This window comes from Telopea speciosissima, chromosome 1 (assembly GCF_018873765.1).
Source record: "Telopea speciosissima isolate NSW1024214 ecotype Mountain lineage chromosome 1, Tspe_v1, whole genome shotgun sequence".
In the NCBI taxonomy this organism is placed as follows: Eukaryota; Viridiplantae; Streptophyta; class Magnoliopsida; order Proteales; family Proteaceae; genus Telopea; species Telopea speciosissima.
Window position 1 is genome coordinate 310249 of NC_057916.1, and position 22000 is coordinate 332248.

At 45.8% G+C, this 22000-nt stretch overlaps 1 protein-coding gene across 2 annotated transcripts in view; it reads right to left on the reverse strand.

Annotated features, from left to right (window-relative positions):
• Positions 1–22000, reverse strand: part of LOC122649124 (small RNA degrading nuclease 5-like) — a 53415-nt gene that overhangs the window by 14040 nt on the left and 17375 nt on the right. For both annotated transcript variants that reach the window (XM_043842489.1, XM_043842490.1), the window contains one exon: positions 18097–18152. In XM_043842489.1, coding sequence (XP_043698424.1) covers positions 18097–18152 — 56 coding nt within the window. The remainder of the gene's footprint in view (positions 1–18096; positions 18153–22000) is intronic.

The following is a 22000-nucleotide window of genomic DNA, read 5'->3' on the forward strand; positions in this document are numbered from 1 at the left end:
GAGACAAGGAGAAGGATCTCGTCATAGCCCCAGGCGTCAAAGCCCACCTCCTCGAGAAGAGCAACAGAGGAGCCCCCGTGGGTCCAATTTCCAGGTGGAAAGAAGAATAAGGGGGTGCTGATCGAGCCGACCAGATCTGCCGACCACAACGGGACAACCGAGCATACCGACCTCGGGCTGAAGAGCAAAATGGTCGACCTAGGCCAAGCGAGCAAAACAATTTGTACCGGGTGGATGAGCCGAATGGCCAAGCGCCTGAAACCGAGCTGGAGAGGCGGCTACGAGACTGAGCTGAGCAAGTGGAGGGATTGAAAAAACAGGCGACCTCGGACGCCTATTCGCTAGTCGGGCAACACCCTTATCCTCCTGAGATCATGACCGCGCTACTGCCGACCGGTTTCAAACCTCCTCCCTTCGGCCGCTATGACGGGACGACTGACCCGACGGATCACATCAACTACTTTAATGCGATGATGACCATGTACGGGGGAACCGAGATTGTTTTTTGTCGGGCTTTCCCTGCATCCCTCAAGGGCGCGACGACCTCATGGTTCTCCTGGTTGCCGCCGAACTCCATAACAAGCTTCGCTCAGCTCTGTCGAGCCTTCGTCACGCGCTTCCAGAGTAGTATGAAACACAAGACAACGGTCAACCTTCTCAGCGTGAAGCAAAGGTCTGACGAGTCGATCCGAGCATTCGTCTCCCGCTTCAATAAGGAATCCTTAGACATCAAGGATTTGGATGAGGCCACGGCCCATACTGCGATGAGCAACGGGCTCGCCGACATGGACCTCATCAAGGACTTGGCCCGGAAGCCGACCAGAAACCTGGCCGAGCTCTTGGAGCGATGTAATGAATTTGCAAATATGGCCGAGGTTCTCCAGGCCCGGAAGGGAAACGAAGGCCGAGCCGACAAGAAAAGGCCGACGACCGATGACCAAAAGGAGGACAAGCGGCCCAGGACGGATCGCCGAGCCGAGAGATCGGACCGAGCTCGAAGCCCCGATTACACCCCACTGAATACCTCGCGCAAGGAGATTTTGATGCAAATACAGGACGGCGGGTACATCCGCCGGCCCCGACCGATGCAAGCTGGGTCATCTCGGAATCCCAACAAGTATTGTCAGTTCCACAAGGACACCGGTCACTACACCGAGAATTGTTATCAGCTGAAGAGAGAAATCGAAGAGCTGATAAAAGCGGGCCACTTGAAGCGATAAGTCAAGGGAGGCCGTGAGGAGCGTGGGGGCCGGCGACCTGAAGATCGCGATCAAAGAAGAGCCGAGCCGAGGCCCGAAAATAGGCAAACCGAACAAGACGAAGATAAAGCCCGAGCTGAGAAGAAAGAGGACGGGTCCGGGCCGAGCAGTGACAAGGGAGCTCCCATATACACTATCCTCGGAGGGCCTGGACAAGAGACTACTCCAAAGGCCAAGGCAAACGCGCGGTTCGTCGGAGTCGCCGAGATGCCCACCAAGAAGTTCAAGCCAGCGGCGACGATCTCCTTCACCGAGGCCGACCTCGAAGGTATAAGTTTGCCTCATGACGATGCTTTAGTGGTGCAGGTAGAAATTGCAAAGAGACCCGTCTATAAAGTATTAGTCGATACCGGCGCATCCGTGGACCTTATGTCGCTAGACGCGTACCGACAATTTGGCTTCGGCGACGAAGCGCTCAAGCCGGAGGGCACCTCACTTCACAAGTTCTCGGGAGCTGCCACGACCATCAAGGGCTCAATCGACCTGCTGGTCACGATCGGACAAGCTCCATGCCAGGAGACGATCCAGGCCAAATTCATGGTAGTACGGTCGGTAGTGGCTTTCAACGCCATACTCAGCCACCCATCATTGACCGCTCTCCAAGCCATCATCTTACCGACGCACTTGAAGATGAAGTTTCCTACCGAGAACGGTATCGGCGAAGTCTGAGGTGACCAGAAGAAGGCACGGGAGTGCTATGCTACTTTTGTCAAGCAAAACAAAGGCAATGTCCGAGGAATGGTAATGTGCGTCGAGCACCTCCCCGAGGATCAGTGGGATGAGCTCATCGAAAGGAGAGGACGACCCATGGAAGACCTGACCCCATTCCCCCTCAGCGAGGAAGACCCAGCAAAGGTGGTCCAGCTCGGATCATTACTGAACGAAGATCAAAGGAATCAGCTCGGAATTTTCTTAAAGGCGAACGCCGATATCTTCGCCTGGTCAGCTGCCGACATGTCGGGCATACCAAGGCATATAGCTGAGCACCGACTCCACGTAGATCCGAGCCTAAAGCCAATCCAGCAGAAGAGAAGGAACTACGCCCTCGATCGGCAAACCGCGATCAAGGAAGAGGTGGAGAAGCTCCGCCGATTAGGGTTCATCCGAGAAGAAAAATTCCCGACCTGGTTGGTTAATGTCGTCATGGTCCCCAAGCCGAATGAGAAGTGGAGAATGTGTGTCAACTACACCGACCTCAACAAGGCTTGTCCAAAGGATGAATACCCGCTACCTCGGATCGACCTCTTGATCGACGCCACAGCAGGCCACGAGATGCTGAGCTTCATGGACGCATATTCCGACTACAACCAAATCATGATGCATGAGGATGAGCCATACACGGCCTTCCGAACTGACCAAGAAAATTTTTGCTACAAGGTCATGCCGTTCGGATTGAAAAACGCCGGAGCGACATACCAGCGGCTCGTGAACTATATATTCCACGAGCAGATCGGAAGAAACATGGAAGTCTACGTGGAAATGTTAGTGAAGAGCTTGAAGGCCGAACACCACTTGGCCGACCTGGAAGAAACCTTTGGCGTATTGCAGAAGAACCAAATGAAGCTGAACCCCGCCAAGTGTGCATTCGACGTGACCTCGGGAAAGTTCCTCGGCTTCATGGTCTCTGTCAGAGGCATCTAAGCCAATCCGGCAAAAATCAGGGCCATCCAAGAAATGAGCCCTCCGAGGACGATCCGAGAAGTACAAAGGCTAAACGGGCGAGTGGCGGCATTGGCACGATTCATGTCGAGGTCGGGCGACAAGTGTCTGCCGTTCTTTAAGGCCCTCAAGAACATCCGGAACCCGAAGGACTTTGTCTAGTCGAACGAATACCAGCAAGCTTTTGAAGAGCTAAAGAAATACTTGGAGAATCCGCCTCTTCTCAGCCGACCCGAGCCAAAAGAGGATCTTCAAGTTTACTTAGCCGCCACCCCGGTGGCGGTCAGCGCGGTGTTGGTTAGGGAAGAAAGCCGAGCTCAAAAACCCATATACTACATCAGCCACGTTTTTGTCGACGCCGAGACAAAATACTCCGGGTTCGAGAAAGTAGCATTCGCTCTGGTCACAGCCGCAAGAAAGCTAAAGCCGTACTTCTAAGCTCATCCAATCGCGGTACTTACCGACCAGCCACTCAAGAGGATATTGCACAAGCCCGACGTCTCGGGACAGCTGGTCACCTGGGCGGTCGAGCTGAGTGAGTACGACATAAGCTATCGTCCAAGGACGGCGATAAAAGGACAAGCCCTTGCCGACTTCATCGCCGAGTGCACAGGGCTCTACCTCGAAGTCGGGGAAGACAAGACTGCTGAAGAGGCTGGGGCTACGGCCGACCCGACCTGGACCATGAATGTCGACGGCTCGAGCAACTCCGGAGGAAGTGAAGTTGGCCTGATCCTGGTGAGCCCCGAGGGGTTTCGGATTCAATATGCCCTAAGGTTCAAGTTTCCCGCCTCGAACAATGAGGTCGAGTATGAAGCCCTCCTAGCCGGACTTCGAGTCAGCAAGGCAATGGGCATAAAGCGGTTGAAGGTGCGAGGAGACTCCCAACTCGTGGTCAACCAGGTCAACGGAGACTATGAGGCGAAAGACGAAAGGATGATAGCTTACCTGAGCCGAGCACGAGATCTGATCTCAAAACTCGAGCACTTTGAGATGACCCAAATACCGAGAAAAGAGAATGCCGCGGCTGACTCCCTGTCAAAGTTAGCCGAGGCCGACCTCCAATATCTGAGCCGATCAGTGTACATAGAGATCTTGGAGAAGCCATCCTTACAAGAAGAAAGCGTAAAGCACATTGAAGAAGACGGGCCGACCTGGTTGGACCCCAGTGTCAACTACTTGGAGAATGACCAGGTCCCGGAGAACCGAGACGAAGCAAGAAAGGTCAAGATCCGAGCTGCCAAGTACACCATGATTGACGGAGTGCTCTACAAAAGAGCAATCTCGGCACCTCTTCTCCGGTGCCTTGGATCGAAGGGAGCCGAGTACGCCTTGGCCGAGGTACATGAGGAAATATACGAGTCACATAGGTAGCCGAGCTCTTACATACAAGATACTTCGACTAGGATTCTATTGGCCAAGAATGCAAGAAGAGGTCATGAGGTATGTGAAGACGTGCGAGAAGTGCTAGCAGTTTGCACCAATTCGGAGCCGACCAGTAACAAAGCTGACCTCAATGCTGAGCCTAATCCCTTTCGCTATGTGGGGAATGGATATTCTCCGAGATTTCACCCCCGCATCGGGAAACAGGAAATACGTGGTGGTGGCGATCGATTACTTCACTATGTGGGTTGAGGCCAAGCCCCTGGCAACCATCACCGAGAAGAACATGGAGAAGTTCTTCCGAGATAAGGTCATCTACCGGCTCGGACTACCAAAAGTGCTCATCACAGATAATGGCACGCAATTCAATAACCCGGCCTTCTAAGAGTTCTATGAACACTTCTACATCGACTTCCGACCCGTCTCAGTAGCTCATCCACAAGCAAATGGACAAGTAGAAGTGTCCAACCGAACATTACTCGTCGACATCAAGAGAAGGTTAGATGAGGCTAAAGGAAAATGGGTGGAAGAGCTCCCAAGTGTCCTACGGGCATATAGGACGACGGTAAGAACACCAACCGGGGAGAGCCATTTTCGCCTCGCTTATGGGACCGAAGCCCTCGCCCCGGTCGAAATTATGGCATCATCATACCGAGTGCTCAACTTCGATGAGAAGACCTATGAAGATGGGCTGAGAGCCAACCTTGACTTCCTCGATGAAGTTCGAGAAAATGCCCTACTCCGGAACACGGCATACCAACAAAGGACGACAAAGTACTATGACTCAAGAGTAAAAGAGCGGCACTTCCGTCAAGGGGACCTCATCCTCAGAAAGCTCAGCGCATCCCAGCCAAGGCAGCAAGGAAAGTTAGCACCAAATTGGGAAGGCCCGTACATAGTCTCCAAGCAAATTCGCCCACGGACGTATCGCTTGCAGACTCCGGGGGGCAAGAAGGTACCAAGACCTTGGAACTCGAAAAATTTGAAGAAATTTTTTCAGTAACTTCATTAAGTATCCTGCTCGGCAAGGTTTATGACGAGCATATTTGTATTCGGCTTCAGCCCCGACGTTTGGTTCAATAAAACAAAATCTTTCTCCACCACTTAACGTATTTACAAGCTCCAAAATCAAAGTCATAAGACCGGTCCTCATAAACCTGGCCGACCTCAAAGACCGACCCTCATAGGTCGACAACCAAGTCATAAGACCGGTCCTCATAGACCTGGCCGACCTCAAAGACCGACCCTCATAGGTCGGCAATCAAGTCATAAGACCGGTCCTCATAGACCTGGCCGACCTCAAAGATCGACCCTCATAGGTCGACAATCAAGTCATAAGACCAACCCACAAAGACTGGCCGACGTCTGAACCAACAGGAGCAAACTCTCCCCTTAGCCTAGCTGAACAAAGTCTAAAACTAAGCTAAGGCATTACGCTCGGCCAGGGAGGTTGCTCGGCATCGCAGCCACTTATATGGTAGCCGATCTGATCTGACCGCTGGGAACAGCGAATTAATTAATCAAGGCGAAAGTCATCCTAACCTCGGACATAGCATGGCCGAACAGACGACCCAGTAAAGCACGGCTAAAAAATAGCCAAATCCTTGAGCTTGACTAACGGAACGGGTCGTCAGCTCGGCCACAGCATCAAGTGGAACAACATATATAAGAGAAATTAGGCTAAAATTGCCGAGCTCAAACACTTGGACAATTTTTGAGAAAAAGAGATTTTTCAGTCAGTATAGGCCGACTGCTCGGCATGGTTACAAGGTGGGCAGTTCGGCCCGCAAAAAAAAAAAAAAAAAAAAAAATTACATCTCAATCTCCTCGACTGTCGACTTGGAAGCAACCTCGGTGACATCCACGGTCGTATGCTCGGCAAGGAGGTCTTGGGGCTCAACGTCGAGGGCGAGGGGGTCGGCCTGCGTAGGGTCCTCAATTGGCAGAGCCTGTGTGACCTTGGCTCCCTCCTCATCTCCCAACTCCTCAGCAAAAGTAGTCGCATCATTGTCAAAACGTGAGACATTGAGATTGGGATAGGCTACCTTGATCTCGGCCAAGAGATTAGCTCGGCCTGCCTCAAAACCCTCGGCATAAGGAGGCTTCCTGATCTCATGGCACACGTCAGCGTACTCCTATGATTGGAGGTAGTCGTTGATCGCCTCGTCCCGAGCCAGGGCCAGGTCCTCCTTGGCCTTCTCCCTCACCTCGTCGAGCTGGGCCTACAGAGCCTTGACCTTCTCTTTCTGCCTGGTCACCTCGGCCCTAGAGCTCTTTACCTCGGCCTCGACGGCAGTAAGCTTCTCTTAAGTCTCCCGACGCCTCTGAACGGCATCCTGAGCATCCTGGTAGGCTTTTTTGCACTGGACGCCCAAGGAGTGGTTCTCGATCAAGAGTCGCTCAAAACGAAGCATGGTCTCCACTGCTTTGGCGAAGCCCTGCAAGAAAGCATTAGAACAAAAGTCAGGTCGGGTTACACAGGTCGGATCTAATCACAAGAGCCGAACAGGAAACTTACCATATTAAAGTCCTGAAACAGGGTGGAGAGGAGCTCGGGGTCGGACAACGCCTCGAGCTTCTCCCTGTCAGCCGGGAGCCGACCTGCGTCCAACCATTCCTTGGCATGCGCGGCCGACGTCAATGCCGAGTCCCCTGGGAAGAGGCACCAGGTCGCCCTCACCGGAACGTTGATGGCCGAGGCCCTCCCCAAGATATATCGGGAGATGTTGGGGGGTGAGGCCACGGGCGGAAGGCCACCACTCGTCAAATTGACCGAGAGCTTCTGACGCTTGGTATCTCTCGGAGGGATCCTCTCGCCTTTCCGGCCCTTCCCTTTCCTCGGAGATCCCACTGGGTCCGTACTCTTCTCGGCCTCAAGGCCGACCACGGCGGCTGGCGGGCTCGGCAACACCGCCTTGCCCTTGGGGGTCTTGGAGGACTCACCTCGGGACTTCTTCTCGTCGTTTTTCTTCCTCCGGTCCGCAATGGTCTCGGCCCTTAGCCGAGCTGTATCCATTGGGGGAATATGGCCGACCACTACAAGAAAAACAAAACGTTAGAAACAAACCAAAAAAGAAAAGAAGACTAAGTAAAGGGGTCAGCTCGGGCTCCTACCAAGGGTCATATGCCACCTTTGAAGGAACCCCTCGTCCTGAAGCTGGAGGACATCGAGGGGCGGACGCTGTGGGATTAAGTCGAGCGAGGTCAGCTCATTCTCGGTCAGGGCAGTACCCTGTTGACGTAGTTCAAGTAGATCTCCTTCCACTCGGCTCAGAGAGGGCTGTTTGGAAGGGAAGGAAAAAAGAAGCGAGGCTTCAAATGCTTATTGAAGCTCGGCGTACCGACCAAAAACCTATGGCCGCACTCTTCCCAGATCGGCGGCTGAAATAGTACCACCCCTTCTCACGAGACTTCTTCAAGAAAAAGAGCCGAGAGAAGAGCGCCACGCTTGCACCTTGGCCCATCTCGCAAAACAAGGCGTAGAAGCCGTACACGGCCATCCAAGAGTTCAGCACCAGCTGACCTGGGGACAGGTGGAAGTGGTCCAAGATCTGGTCCACCAAGCCGAGGACGGGGAGCCTGAACGCGTACTTGAAAGGCAGCTCGTACAAAGCCACCTCGCCGGGCCTGATGAAGCAGGCCATCTCCCCGGGGTTAGGATCTCGGAGCTGGATGTTCTCGGGGATGGCATAGGTCGTCCCAAGATAGTCGAGGTCGGCATTCGTGATCGTGCTCGGGACGGTGCCGACACTCCCTTCTTCGGGCTCAGGGGCGTCAGCGGACGAGCTGACCGAACCAACCCCCACTTATGAAGAATCGCCCTCACTTGACTCATCATCTGACGAGGACGATCTAGAGTTCTCGGCTCGGTCCCCGACAATTGGTTGGGCCACGAGGTCGGACTCCAGGGGCAACGGTGGCTCGGCAACCTCGGCCTGACGAGGCTCCACTACATCGGGCTCGTCCGAAGTCGAGCCCAACAAGTCTACGGTGGGAGAATGAGCGAGGAGCTCTCGGCTCGGACTCGCGCCCTCTGCCGCCCCGGCGAGCAGCTCGCCCATGTGACTACTACCAACTGACATACGGGGCGGAGAGGACTTACTAGTTGAAGAAGAGCTGAACACGAACGAAGCAGAAGCCGAGCTGATCACGAACCGGAAAGCACCGAGCGCTGCAAAGCTGAGAAATCCGAGCTTGCCGAGAAGTCAATAACTTGGAGCAGTGAAGAATGAACAGTTAGGAGTCGCCTATTTATAACTCTTGGGCTGAACTGATCCAACGGCCAAGGAGAGCTCAGCATAATTCAACGGTCCAGATCAAAAGACGATTCGAATTCCCGAACCTGCCATAATGACTCTGCTGACGTGGCACTGACGCCCAACCGTCAGACCGTACAATGTCAAATCCTCGGCAAAATGAGCTCGGCGCGGCCGTAAAAATCTTTTAGACAAGCAGACCAGGAAACTTCATTCATCAGTGCCGAGCCGACCCTTGATGAGTGGGGGGGCCTGTGATGAGGCATAAAACACCCCACCAATCAGAAGCAACCACATGGCCGAGCCGAGGTCATACCAAGAACCGAACCGAGCTAAGCAGAAGACCAGGGCGACCCGATCTGGATAAACCCTACTGCTTAGCCGAGCTCGTCAGACACATCCAAGTCAACCAGACGCTGAGCCGAACTTGTACGGGTCCGACCTAGTAGGCCGAGCTCTTCTGCCGATCTCTGGCCGCACGGCATGGCAAATCAGTACTCACCCAAAGATCCCCATCACGACTGAGTTGCACGCCCGCCGACCCCATGGTACGGGCCTACGTAGGTCGGCCTCGATTGGAGCACCATAGCGCGGCAATGCCCACAACTAATGATGGCCCTCAGGTCATACAGGCCGAGGCCGACCTCTGAGGCCGAGCTCTCCACAAAGGCTACCATAACGCCCCACCGGAGATCACGGCGCCACGTAAGCACCACCCGAGAATCACGGGATAAGAATCGAGTCACGATCTCATCACGATACCGAATCACACTCCCATTAGGATTCTTACCTTAACAAGAGTCCGACACCGAAGGAAACTCTCCACTCCACTCCGCTCCGCGGGGAAGAGCCTTACCAAACAAGGACTCTTACCATACTAGGACTCCTCCAACCGCCTCATCTCCCTCTATAAATACTAAGGTATGGAGCTCTATTACTCATCTCACTTTTTTACTAGCTGTTACGCTGTTGCATTGGTGATCTAACTTGAACATCGGAGAATCCTAGGCCGGAGCCACACCGGCTCTCTTGTGCTCATCACTTGGTCTTTGCAGGCTCATCCGTGGGTGAACCAAGCATCGGAGATTTCCACGCACAACACACACTTTATCTTGATTACTGTCAGAAGAAAACCTTGGTGGAATATCCATGTACACCTCCTCACCAAGCTCTCCATTTAAGAAGGCATTTTTCACATCCAGCTGCTGTAGATCCCATCCAAGATTGACTGCACAAGATAGCAAAACCCGAATTGTATTCAACTTTGCAACAGGGGCAAAGGTCTCCTGGTAGTCAATCCCATATGTCTAAGTGAAGCCCTTTACAACCAAACGTGCCTTATATCGATCCACAGTCCCATCAACCTTCTATTTGACCACAAACACCCACTTACATCCCACTGGTTTTTTCCCTGGAGGAAGGACTACAAGATCCCAAGTAATATTCCTTTTTAAAGCACTCATTTCTTCTAACATAGCGGCCTTCCACTTTCCATCTGTATAAGCTTCCTGCTAATTTCTAGGAATAGAAATAGAAGAAAGAGAAGACACAAATGCACGAAAAGACGGAGAAAGAGAACTATAAGAAACAAAACAAGAAATTGGATACAGGGTGCAAGTCCTAGTACCTTTGCGATGAGCAATAAGTAGGTCGGAAGGAGAGGTCTCACCAGGAGGAAAAGGAGCTGGATCCTGAGCCGGCAATTAGATAGGGATTGGTGCCACAGTGGAATGTTGTTGCCCTTTTTTAGAACATCTCTTTATGTAGGTGATGGTATTAGATTTGTCAATCCTGTTCTGAAAGTCACTGATAGTTCTCTAGACCGGAGTCAACTCCCCCTGACTAGGAATATCACCACCATTATTTCCTACAAGCTCCCCCTGTAAAGGAACCCCTTCAGATAAGGGGTAGCAGCCAAAGAAGATGGTGCAGCAGCCATAGGAGATGGGGCAGCAGCTATAAGAGAAACTTCAAGGGAAGGAAACACAAACACATCTTCACTAGAACTAGAACTCTCCCCCTGAAGATGTGGGGATTGATAATAGGGAAGACTCTCATGAAAAACAACATTCATACTGACCAGAGTACGACAGGAAGGGGGGTGGTAACACTTATAACCCTTCTGGGTGGAAGAGTAACCTAAAAAGATACACCGCAACCCATGAGGGTCAAGTTTGCCAGGAGATTTCGCATCCCTAGCATAGCACACACAACCAAACACCTTGGGAGGAACCACAAAGGTGGAACTCCCATGTTAAATGTTAGCCGGATTGCGGGAGTCAAGAACACGGGAAGGCAACCAAATAATGAGATAGGTTGCAGTGAGAACAGCATCCCCCCAATATTGGGAGGGAACATGGCGCGAAAACATCAACGCCCTGGCCATTTTCAACAAGTGGCAATTCTTCCTTTCAGCCACACCATTTTGGGCTAGGGTATCAACACAACTAGTCTGACGAATAATTCCATTATCAGCAAAATACTTTTGAAATTGAGTTTCCCGATACTCAGTGCTATTATCACATCTCAAAACCTTGAGAGTAGCATGGGACTGAGTTTGAACCATTTTATGAAAATGCTGAAAACAAGAAAAAACTTGAGTTTTGGTGTGCATAAGATAAACCCATGTGTGTCTAGAATGACAATCGATAAAAGAAACAAACCAACGATGACCAGAAAGGGAAGTCTTACGACTAGGACCCCGAATATCAGAATGTACCAATTGAAAAAGTGAAGAACTGCTTTTATTTGAAATGGAATAAGTTGAACGTGTCTATTTGGCCAGAACACAAGCCTTACAAAAAAAATCGGTCTTATCACATTTTTTGACCAAAGTAGGAAATAAAGATGCTAAAATCAAGGAATTAAGTATCGGAGTGTATCATATCGTCACGGCCGATATGTCTCGGTATCGGTCGTGGCCGAGACGAGACAGGTCGAGACGTATCTTTTTTTTTTAAATGTAAATGTCTCGAATGTATCGGTATGTATCGACCGATACATATCGATACGATACGATACGGTCGATACATATCGATACAGACGAGACATGATTTAAACCATTATTTTATTATTTTTGAAATAACGATACGTATCGGCAACTTAAAAACCACATGGGCCCAAGTCTTCTCAGAACAGAAAACTCGAGCAGGAGCAGGCTGGCGGAAAAAAAACAGTTCCAGCTTTGAGAAACCCATCAAAAAACATCTTTAAACTTGGTTTTTGCCAAAGATTTGTTGAGGGCTTTGATTCCTTTGCCAAAAACGATCCAAAAGGAGGTGAAATCTCATCATTTGCTGCATCTAACAGCCCACATTCGAAATCAAAAGGTGTTCTTGAAGGGAAAGGTAGGTTTTTTTTGCTGCATCTAACAGCCCACACAAATTGCTTGTTTATATTGTTTTTATTGTCCAAAAGTGTATTTCCATGTGTATTTTGATCATTTTCATGCGTTTCTGCACCGGTCGATACGTATCTCCGATACGCTACGATACGATACGATACGTCTCTTAAAATCGCCTGACCGATACGATACCCGATACCGATACTTAAATCCTTGGCTAAAATCCCTAATAGAGGATGACCTAATCTAGAATGCCACTTGTAAATTTCAGAAGAGACTAAGGAGTTCTGATGTGGAGATGGTAATGGGGGTGGAGTGAGACGACCATCTTCAAGTAGATACAAGCCTCCATGCACTTTACCCAGTCCAATCGTCTTCCCAGAGACCATATCCTAAAAAACACAATGTGAAGGAAAAAATGTTACGTTGCAATTAAGGCTAATAGTAAAATTAGGAATATGCAAAACAGAAGACAAAGAAAGAGAGGAAGTGCAGTTGATGATTCCTTTTCCAGAGATGGAAGAAAGGGAACCATCAGCTACTTTGACTTTGTCTTTCCCAGAAGTAGGAGAATAACGATGGAATAAACTAGAGGACTCAGTTATGTGATCTGTAGCTCCAGAATCAATGATCTAAGGATGGGAAGCTACAGAAGCACAGTGACCACCAAATGAAATACCTGACCGAGCAAAGATTGAACCTGAAGGAGAAGGTAAATTGGCAATAGCTGATGTAGTAGAGGCAACAGCAGCAGAAGACTTGAGCACACGTAGGAATACCTATAGATCCTCCTAAGATAGGTCAGTGTCAGTAGTAGGAGTTATAGCAACAGACTCAAAGTGATTGACCTTCTTGTTTGGTTTCTTCTTGGCAGCCCGTTTGGCTTCAAAGTCAGCTGGTTTCCCATGAAGTTTCCAACATTTGTCCTTGGTGTGGTAGGGCTTATTACAATGTTCACAAGTGACAATGCCCTTGGTAGAACCATCACCAGAAGGGGAGGAACCAGCAGTCGGAGGAATAGCCGTTGAAGCAGTCTGGAGAGCAGATCTCTCAGCAGGTGGAGGATGGAGCATAGCAACCCTATGGTTCTCTTCAGAGGAGACCAAAGCATAGGATTGTTCAAGTGTGGGAAAAGGAGAGTGGCCCAATACTTGAACTCTAATATGATCATAATCCACATCAACATGCCTCTTGTAAGAGGCAATATCACCAGGAGTAGAAGGACAGTAATCAGAAAAATGGTCAAACTGTTGCCAAAGGCTGTGAAGAGTAGCATAATACTTGGAGACAGCCAATTCCCCCTGAGTGGTATGAAGGACTTTCTTTCGGAGTTTATATACCTGGGCATCATTGCCAAGCTGTCCATATGTTTCCTTGCAGGCAGACCATATCTGGGTAGCATTATCAAGAAGAAGAAATCCACCAACAAGGTCTGATTGCATGGAGCCAATCAGATAAGACATGAGAATACCATTATTTGAGATCCACCTGGTCAGAGAAGGGCTAGCTTCAGTTGGCATGACAATAGTGCCATCAATATGGCCAGTAAGACTACGGCCAACAATGGCAAAGTAGGCAGAGCGAGACCATATCAGGTAATTGCTCCCATCCAGTTTGATAGGATTAGGAAGAAGATCACGGGTGTCATTCCTACTGTACCCATTATCAGTACAAGTACCAGTAGAGACTTCAGAGTCACCCATAAGTGCAGCAGAGAAACCCAAATCGCAGAGAGGGGCTGTTGTGAAGAGAACCCCAACAAATACTTCAAGAGAATGGCCAGAAATTGGTGGAGAGACCTTTGGTATGATAATAATAAGTGTCTCCAAAAATCAGCAGAAACAGATGCTCAAATCCCTAAGATCGATTTTTTCAGGTTTTTGAAAAAAAATCCTGATTGTGGTAACATCGATGTAGGGAGAGAAGCCTGCAAAAACACATTGGATTGAGCTGAAACTTGGCTTGAGTGTGGGTCTAGAAGGGCCTGAGCACTCCTCTAAATATTGGCACCAACAGAGGAAAGCAGCTCCTAGATCAAAATTTGCCAGGGTTTTGAAAAAAAAACCTTGTTTTTGGAGAAATCGATCTAAGAGATCTTCAAGGCAGATCTGAGGTAGGAACTTATTCAACAAAGGAGCCTGCTACAGTTCTTGATCTTCAATAAGGGAGATTGGTTCCTTATACTTGAGGTGGAATCAATCCAACTATGTGAAGCTTCAAATATCACAGTCAGGGTGTTGTAGATATCGAACAGATTTATTTAACCATGGAATGAGGTGAGAAAAGGCATCCCTGAGATCAATTTTTTCAGGGTTTTGAAAAAAACCCTGATTGTGGTGAGATCGATGTAGGGAGAGAAGCCTGCAAAAAAAACACTGGATTGAGCTGAAACTTGGCTCGAGTGTGAGTCTAGAAGGGCCTGAGCACTCCTCCAAATATCAGCACCAACAGAGGATAGCAGCTCCAAGATCGATATTTGTTAGGGTTTGGGGAAAAAAAAACTTCGTTTTTGGAGAAATCGATCTAAGAGGTCTTCAAGGCAGACCTGAGATAGGAACTAATTCAACAAAGGAGCCTGCTGCAGTTCTTGATCTTCAATAAGGGAGATTGGTTCCTTATACTTGAGGTGGAATCAATCCAAATATGTGAAGCTTCAAATATTGCAGCCAGGGTGTTGTAGATATCGAACAGATTTATTTAACCATGGAATGAGGTGAGAAAGGGCAGCAGCGGGATCTATGGCTCACCTCATCAGTGCTGCCCTATTGGAGAATAGAAAACAAAAGAAGAAAAGAGAGAAGAGAAGAGGAGATCGAGAGAGAGAGAGAAGAGACAGAAGAAGCTGAAATTAGAAGGTATGGGACCTTAATTCGAAACCTGCTCTGATACCATGTTAAAAGATTTTGAATTAGAGTAAGGCTTGGATGATTAATGATCACCCCAAGCTCTTTATTTATATAATTGAGAATAGAGGACAGAATTACAAATAAGCAATGTGGGACTAAAACCCACCTAATAGAAACATAATAGAAACAAGAAAAGTGCCCAGAATACCCCTACGGTTCTAACAAAAGCCTATACGGTTTTAGGGATAAATTCTGATTTTCTTTGCATCGAAAGCTTATACTGTTTTAGGGATAAATTCTGATTTTCTCTGCATCGAAAACCTATACTGTTTTAAGGTTAAATTATGATTTTCGCTGCATTGAAAACCTTTACTGTTTTAAGGATAAATTCAGGTTTTCGCTGCATCGAAAACCTATACTGTTTTAGGGTAAAATCTGATTTTCGCTGCATTGAAAATCTATACTGTTTTAGGGTTAAATTCTGATTTTCTCTGCATTATAAACCTCTTCTGTTTTAGGGTTTTGAGACTATAATTGGGACCCAAATCGTAGGACCTAATGTAGGTCAGATTAGGAAGAGATTTTGGTGTTTTGTTGGCCTACCTTGGTGTGAAACTCAATTATAGCATGGACCCATACTGAGGTCTTTTGCTGTTGGGATTGAGAAATCTCCCTACTCTTTTTTTTTTTTTTTGGGCCTTTTTGTGCCAAATTTGAATTTTTCCTTGATTACCTTAAGTTTGTCCAAAGTTTATGCATAGGATTTTGGGAGTTAGCACTACTTAGTGAGATTTTTTACCAAGGTTTCATCCTATTATTAATTATGGACCTTATGCTGAATTTTTGGGGAAGTAAGGTACCGTTTGGTTTGTGGATACGATGATTAATAGGAAACGCTTTATAATTGCAGATAGTGACTTCTCGAAAACTTGGAACTCAGAGGGTGGGGTAACACATTTGCAAACTAAGGTAAGTGGATTATAGTGGGTGTACACCACAGGTGTGTGGTATGTTTGACTTGTGTTATGTGGAATGTTTGTCAATGATGATATGCTGAATTATACTGATTTACATTGGATTTGTTGATGTATGGTGATTTAATAGTGATAAAGTGTGCCTTGTGATTGTGAAAATTCTAGTGATGGTGAAATATGTGTGTGGTGATCTAGAAAGTGGTTTTGGGATCTTATTTGTGGATTTTTACTTGTGTTTCACTTGGTGTAATTTTAAAGGTGTAATTGTTAAAGAGAGTATTTTAGAAGTGTGGGTGTCAAAGAGTGGTACGTGATGTAAGTGTTTGTCAAAGAGTGGTAAGTGATATAAAGAGTTTTGAGGGTAAATAGACTGCCCCGTGCCGGTGGAGTCATAGCCACCAAAGAGGGGTATTCGTGGAGCCGCGGAAATCATACCCACTGTGCACAAGTGAGTTGTCAATGGTGTATAATTAGTCACAGAGTGGGTGACAACCGTAAGTGACTGTAAGGGGGTCGTGTTTCTCTCGTGTTATGGGCGGTGGCAGCTTGTTTCCCTCAGTGCCGGCTAGAGTGATAAAGAGTGGTCGTAATTAAAAGTATTTTGAGAAAGTGTTATTTTGAGAAAAGTAAACGTGCTTTATCAAGTAGTGTTGTTTTGGGAAAATTTTTAAAAAAAAATGTTTGATTTAATTGTTGTGATTGTTTGGTTGTTGATAATGTGTTATACTCTTACTATCTATAATCTTACTGGACTATTGAGCTCATCCCATTAATTTTGACATTAAAGAGGAATAAAGTGGAGGTATTGGTTGCAGCGTAGTTCGAGGGCGACTCAAAGTTTTCTTTCAATTTGTTTTATTTCAGTAGATGGATGTAGTAGGGAGCCCCTTCATGTAAACTCTGATAGAGTGAGTTGAAGTTTAAATTAAGGACATAACTAAGATTTATGATTTTATTATTTTTGTTGAGACTTGAATTAGACGATTTTGTTTTATGCATGATATTGTGAATGTTTGTCGATCGTTGATCAGAGCCCGTGAGGGCTGTACCTTTACCTGTATCTGGGTTTGGGTTGTTACAATTAGGCACAATAAAATATCAAACCAGCAAACACAAAGAGAGAAATAACTCACCCCTTCATCATATATAGATTCAAATAGTACAGCCTATAGTCCAAGATATAAAAGGAAACTGAAACAGACATAAACTAGGAACCAAACTAGTCTAGAAACTATTAAATAAGAAACCACAAGAGAACATATACTGCCAGCAACATAAAGTGTGTACATGACACATGAACCCCCACAGTACATATGGGTCATGTACCCTTACAACTTAACTTGGTAGACTTAACACCTAAACTAGAGTAATTTCCAGGAAGAAATGCAAACAGGGACCGAAAAAAAACACGTTTTATTGATCTTCACACTCCTAATGTATTGAGGCAAAGGTGTCAAGGTCTCCAATACTCCATCTTTTAAGAGGGAAAAATAAGGATTTTGACAAACTCAACTCCACTCAAACAAGTCTTGTCCCAACTAAATAGATTGGCTACATGGATCCTGTTTCCCCACTCAACCCTGATTAAAGCCATGTTTTTTAGATACACCCAAAGCCATGCATACCTAACTTTAATTTTACCAGTGAAGCACTAAGGTTATGTGAATGGACAAGGCAGAAAGGTTTATGTCCATGGTTATCAAGTCCTTTAATTTTGTTTATTTCTGTAATTCTACGACTCAGGAGTACTTTGTAATTTCAGACAATTGAGTTTTAGAACTTCAAAAAATTAGTAGGCCTGGGGGAGTTCTTTAATATTCAATATAAAAGAGGCAATTAAGAACTTATTATATAAACCACTTCAAAATAATTAGTAGGCTTTAGGAATTCTTTTCTAGGAGATTTTAATTTTAACAAAGAGGTACATTTCTCTTTGTCTATCTACTTAGAATTAGAAATTTATTTTCTACTTCAACCACATTGTACCCACAATTTAGAATATTGGGAGTGCGATTGAATTTCTTTCAGAAGAGCTGCCACTCTCATATTGCTCTTGAAGTTCTGGAGATCCTTAAATGGATACCAGTTAAGCTATATAAGTCTAGAACAACAGATAAATACCAGTCAAGATTACAAGCCCTTTCTATGAGAGTAGACTACATTCATAGTAAGAACCTTATGACATATCAAATCTGCAGCTTAAAATCATAACAAGTGAGTAACGGAGCTTTGAACCTCAACAACAAGAAAGAATATAATAACAGATCAGAATAATTGTTCTTGAACCTGAGTTACATAAATTCTTGTAGATGTTCAATAAAGAAAAAGAACTTTTTCTTTAAAGTAGCTAGTCCAATTTTTTTTTTTTTAAAATACCTTGTATTATAGTCAAGAATAGCATCGGAAGGTTTAACCAATTTGTCGAATACAACCTGAGGAACAACTACGAGAAGGTTAGTTTCATATAAAAAATATAATAAATAGAAAGAAGCTACAATAAAATTATATGATTCTGACCAGAAAAGTTTCATTTCCCCAAATTGTATAATCTAAAATAAAAATAAATAAATGCTGCCTGACTAACATTGATTAGGTATGGAGCAAAAGCATCAACTCATAAAAAGAAAGCAGATTAAAAACATTAAAATGTGCAGATCCTATCACAATATGATAGGAGAAAGATTATGATGGAGCCAGATATGCATGCTAGCCTGTCTAAAAGCTTGCAAGGTTTTTGAAAGCTTCTGTAGTCAGGAATGAGCCCCTCCCCCCCCCCCCCCCACTCCAAGAGGGCCAACCATCAGTCAACAAGGCAATAAGAATCAATGAAGGAAAATCTCTATAATAGTCACTCTCTCTCCTAGTCTAGATTTCAAGAGACAAAGGCATATTCCCATCACTAATGATGACCCTTTAGAGTGACTTTGGGCCTTGGGAAATGCTTCCCAGTTCCCACTTTATACTTTGGTGGTATTTTCTATTCAAATCTTTGTAGTTCTCTGTCATCATCCATACTAATATACATATTCACTCAATCCCGCATAGACTGTCTGTTTTGTAGTTCCTCTATGTCCCATTTAAATTGTCCATGACAGTATTTAAAGGCTTTAAAATCTTGTTAGTTACCATATTACCCATGAATGTTTAATGCGTTATAGAGGAGGAGAGTATAGTGCATTAAAGAGGGAGAATTTTTTTTCGGTAAGAACTAAAGAGGGAGATTTAGGGAGGGAAAATCTGGAAGATTAATAGAAAATATTTAAGTAATTAATATAATAGTAAACCTACCTTACGAAGGGAGATTTGTCAAACTTAACAGCTTTTGTGGGACGGAGGTAGTATATGTGTGTCAGACAAACATATGAGCCAGAACCAAATGCTTAGTGCACATGAAATTTCAAAAGCATGCCAACACACAGCAAGGATGAGCTAACCATAGGGCAGTAACCAAGCTACATCTAAACCACCCAGAGTATATATATATATATATATATATATATATATATATATATATATATATATATATATATATATATATATATATAAGCATGCTAATATTGCATTCTAAGAAAATGTTGATGCTGGAGGATGCGCTAACCATAGGTCAGCAAAAAGCTCATTTTTGCACATTGCAGCTTACCAACAAATTAACAGTTCTGCAAAGCTCTAAAGCTCACCCATCTTGCTTTTGCTGATGACTTGATGATTTTCTCAAAGGCTTCCATTGCTTCTCTAGAGTGTATTATGCTTTGCCTGCAGCAATTCAGCTTTCAGGTCTGCGCATCAACCCCTCCAAGTCCCTTATCTTCTTTGCGGGTCTTCCAGAGCTTCACAAAGGGGACTTCCTTGTCAAATCAGGCTTCCAAGAGGGGCACTTTCCTATCAAGTACCTGGGCCTTCCTTTGATTCCGGCTAGATTGACTGCTCACCATTGCACCCCCATGCTGGACCTCATGAGAAAAAGACTGCAGTTGTGGAAAGGCAAGCTCCTATCTTATGCGGGTAGGCTGGTCCTTATCAGATCTGTCTTGGAAGCCTCCTATATCTATTGGTCTGGAATCTTTGGTCTCCCGCAAGCTACCATCAAGTCCATAGAATCTTTCCTTGCTTCTTTTCTTTGGAAGGGAGCTGAGACATCCAGGTTTCTCCACCCCACCTCTTGGGCTTCTGTGTGTCTCCCAAAAATGGAGGGAGGGCTGGGCATAAGAAGAATTAAAGAAGTCAACAAGGCTGGTATTATCAAGCTGATCTGGAGGATTGCTTCTAAACAGAAGAGCATTTGGGTTGATTGGATTTATTCGAGGATTCTTCGGCAAGACTCCATCTGGACTGCTTCCGTCTCTACTGGTGCTTCTTGGATTTGGCGCAAGATCCTGGAGTCCCGCCACCTTGCTCTCCCCTATATCCACTCCCGCATTGGAGATGGCCTCTCTACCTCCCTTTGGCTGGATCACTGGCACCCTAAAGGGATCCTTTTGCACCTTGTCACACCAAGGACGATCTATGCTTCAGGCCTTCACAGAATGGCTCTTGTTGCGAACATCCTTCATCTCAATGAGTGGGCTCCTCCCCCTTCCTCCTCCCAGTCTCTCTCTCCTCTTTGGAATGACCTTCTGTCAATCCAAAGAAGACTGCCTTCTAGAGGTGACTGTGTCTCCTGGACAGCTGATGGTTCGCTGAATTTCTCCTCCAAGGCAGCTTGGAATCTTATCCGATCCAAAGGCCCTTTGGTTGGTTGGAGGAAGCTCCTCTGGTTCAAGCATCATATTCCGCGCCATTCCTTCACTGCTTGGAGAGTCTTCAACAACTGTCTTCCTACCCTTGCTTTCCTCCGCAGGCGTCACATACAAGTTCCCAATGCTTGCTGCCTTTGTTGGAACAACTTGGAAGACTCGGATCATCTTTTCTTTGAATGCCCGACCTCCAAAACCATTTGGAAAGGTATTCTAGCTAAGTGCTAGCCCACCCAGAGAAAAATTCTCCCTTTCTCTAGAGAATGGATTTGGATAGATATGACTTTCGGAGAGGCTTCTATTTGTGACACTGTGGGGAAGATGGCTTTCTGTGCTGCGCTAAATCACATTTGGATGGAGCGAAATATTAGGAAATAGACCTCCAATTCTCGTTCTTATCAACAGATTTGGGACTCCATTTCCTTTGAAATCTCCTCCAAACTATTGTCAGCTCCTCCCTCCTTTTGTTCTGACACCCCAAGGAACAGGCTAATTGTTGTCTCTTGGGGTATCCCAAATGTTTCTTTCTCTTCTTCAGCTGGCCCTAGCTGATTTTCTTTAGCCGTTGGCTGTTGTTTTCCCCCTAAGGGGGCCCTTGTTTCTCTTTTCCTTGGTAATGAATTCTTTTATTCACCCAAAAAAAAAAAAACAAATTAACAGTTCTCTACAAGTAGTATTATGAATTTCCTTGCAGCAGATTTGATTTTACCAAGGATGATGTGAATGTGAACTCCCAACTCCCAAGTATAGTTGTCAAGGCGACCCAAGACGGTGGAAAGGTGCCTAAGTGCTTAGGCGACCAAGGGGCCCAATTGTTATTTTTTTATTTCCCCTCTTTTCTGATATTATTTAGTTTGCAACAATATAAACCTTATAACATCAAAAATCAACATTAAGCCACATCAAGTCATCAAAATTCAACATAGAACTAAAGAACAGCAGAACTGAAGAAGCAAGCTATTGAAAGTTTGAAACAATCAAAACATACATTTGGTTTATACTGTTCTTGGAAATGATCATTGTCCTAGTATACCAAGTCTCACATATAGTTTATATTGTTCTTGGAAAATATGATCTTATGATTCTTATCTACAAGTAATTAAATTGCTCTCGATTTAGAGAAATGTTCTTGTTTTCTAATAAGTTTGACTGGTAAAATTATTTATTTTTACAGGAGACTTTTTGCATTAGGTGGACCACAAAACAAGCTTTCCAACAAAACCAAGATTGTTTAAATCTAATTTATATTGAAGGAGTTACGTTCCAGTCAAACCTTAGGCCTGATTTGGTATGATTTCTATTTCAATTTCAGAGGGTGATTTCTATTTCTGAAATTGTTTGGTTTGATTTTTGTACCTTATTTCAGTGAAATGGAAATTCTGAAATAGCGGAGGAGCTGTTTTAGAATTTCTATTTCATTTGATTTAGCACTCTTGCTCTTGAATGAACACATGGTTAATTTTATGGGCAAAGTAGTAATTTCATGTTAAAAATATAACACCACCCTTCTTCTCGTAATGGTCTCACCATCACCACCCCACTCCCAC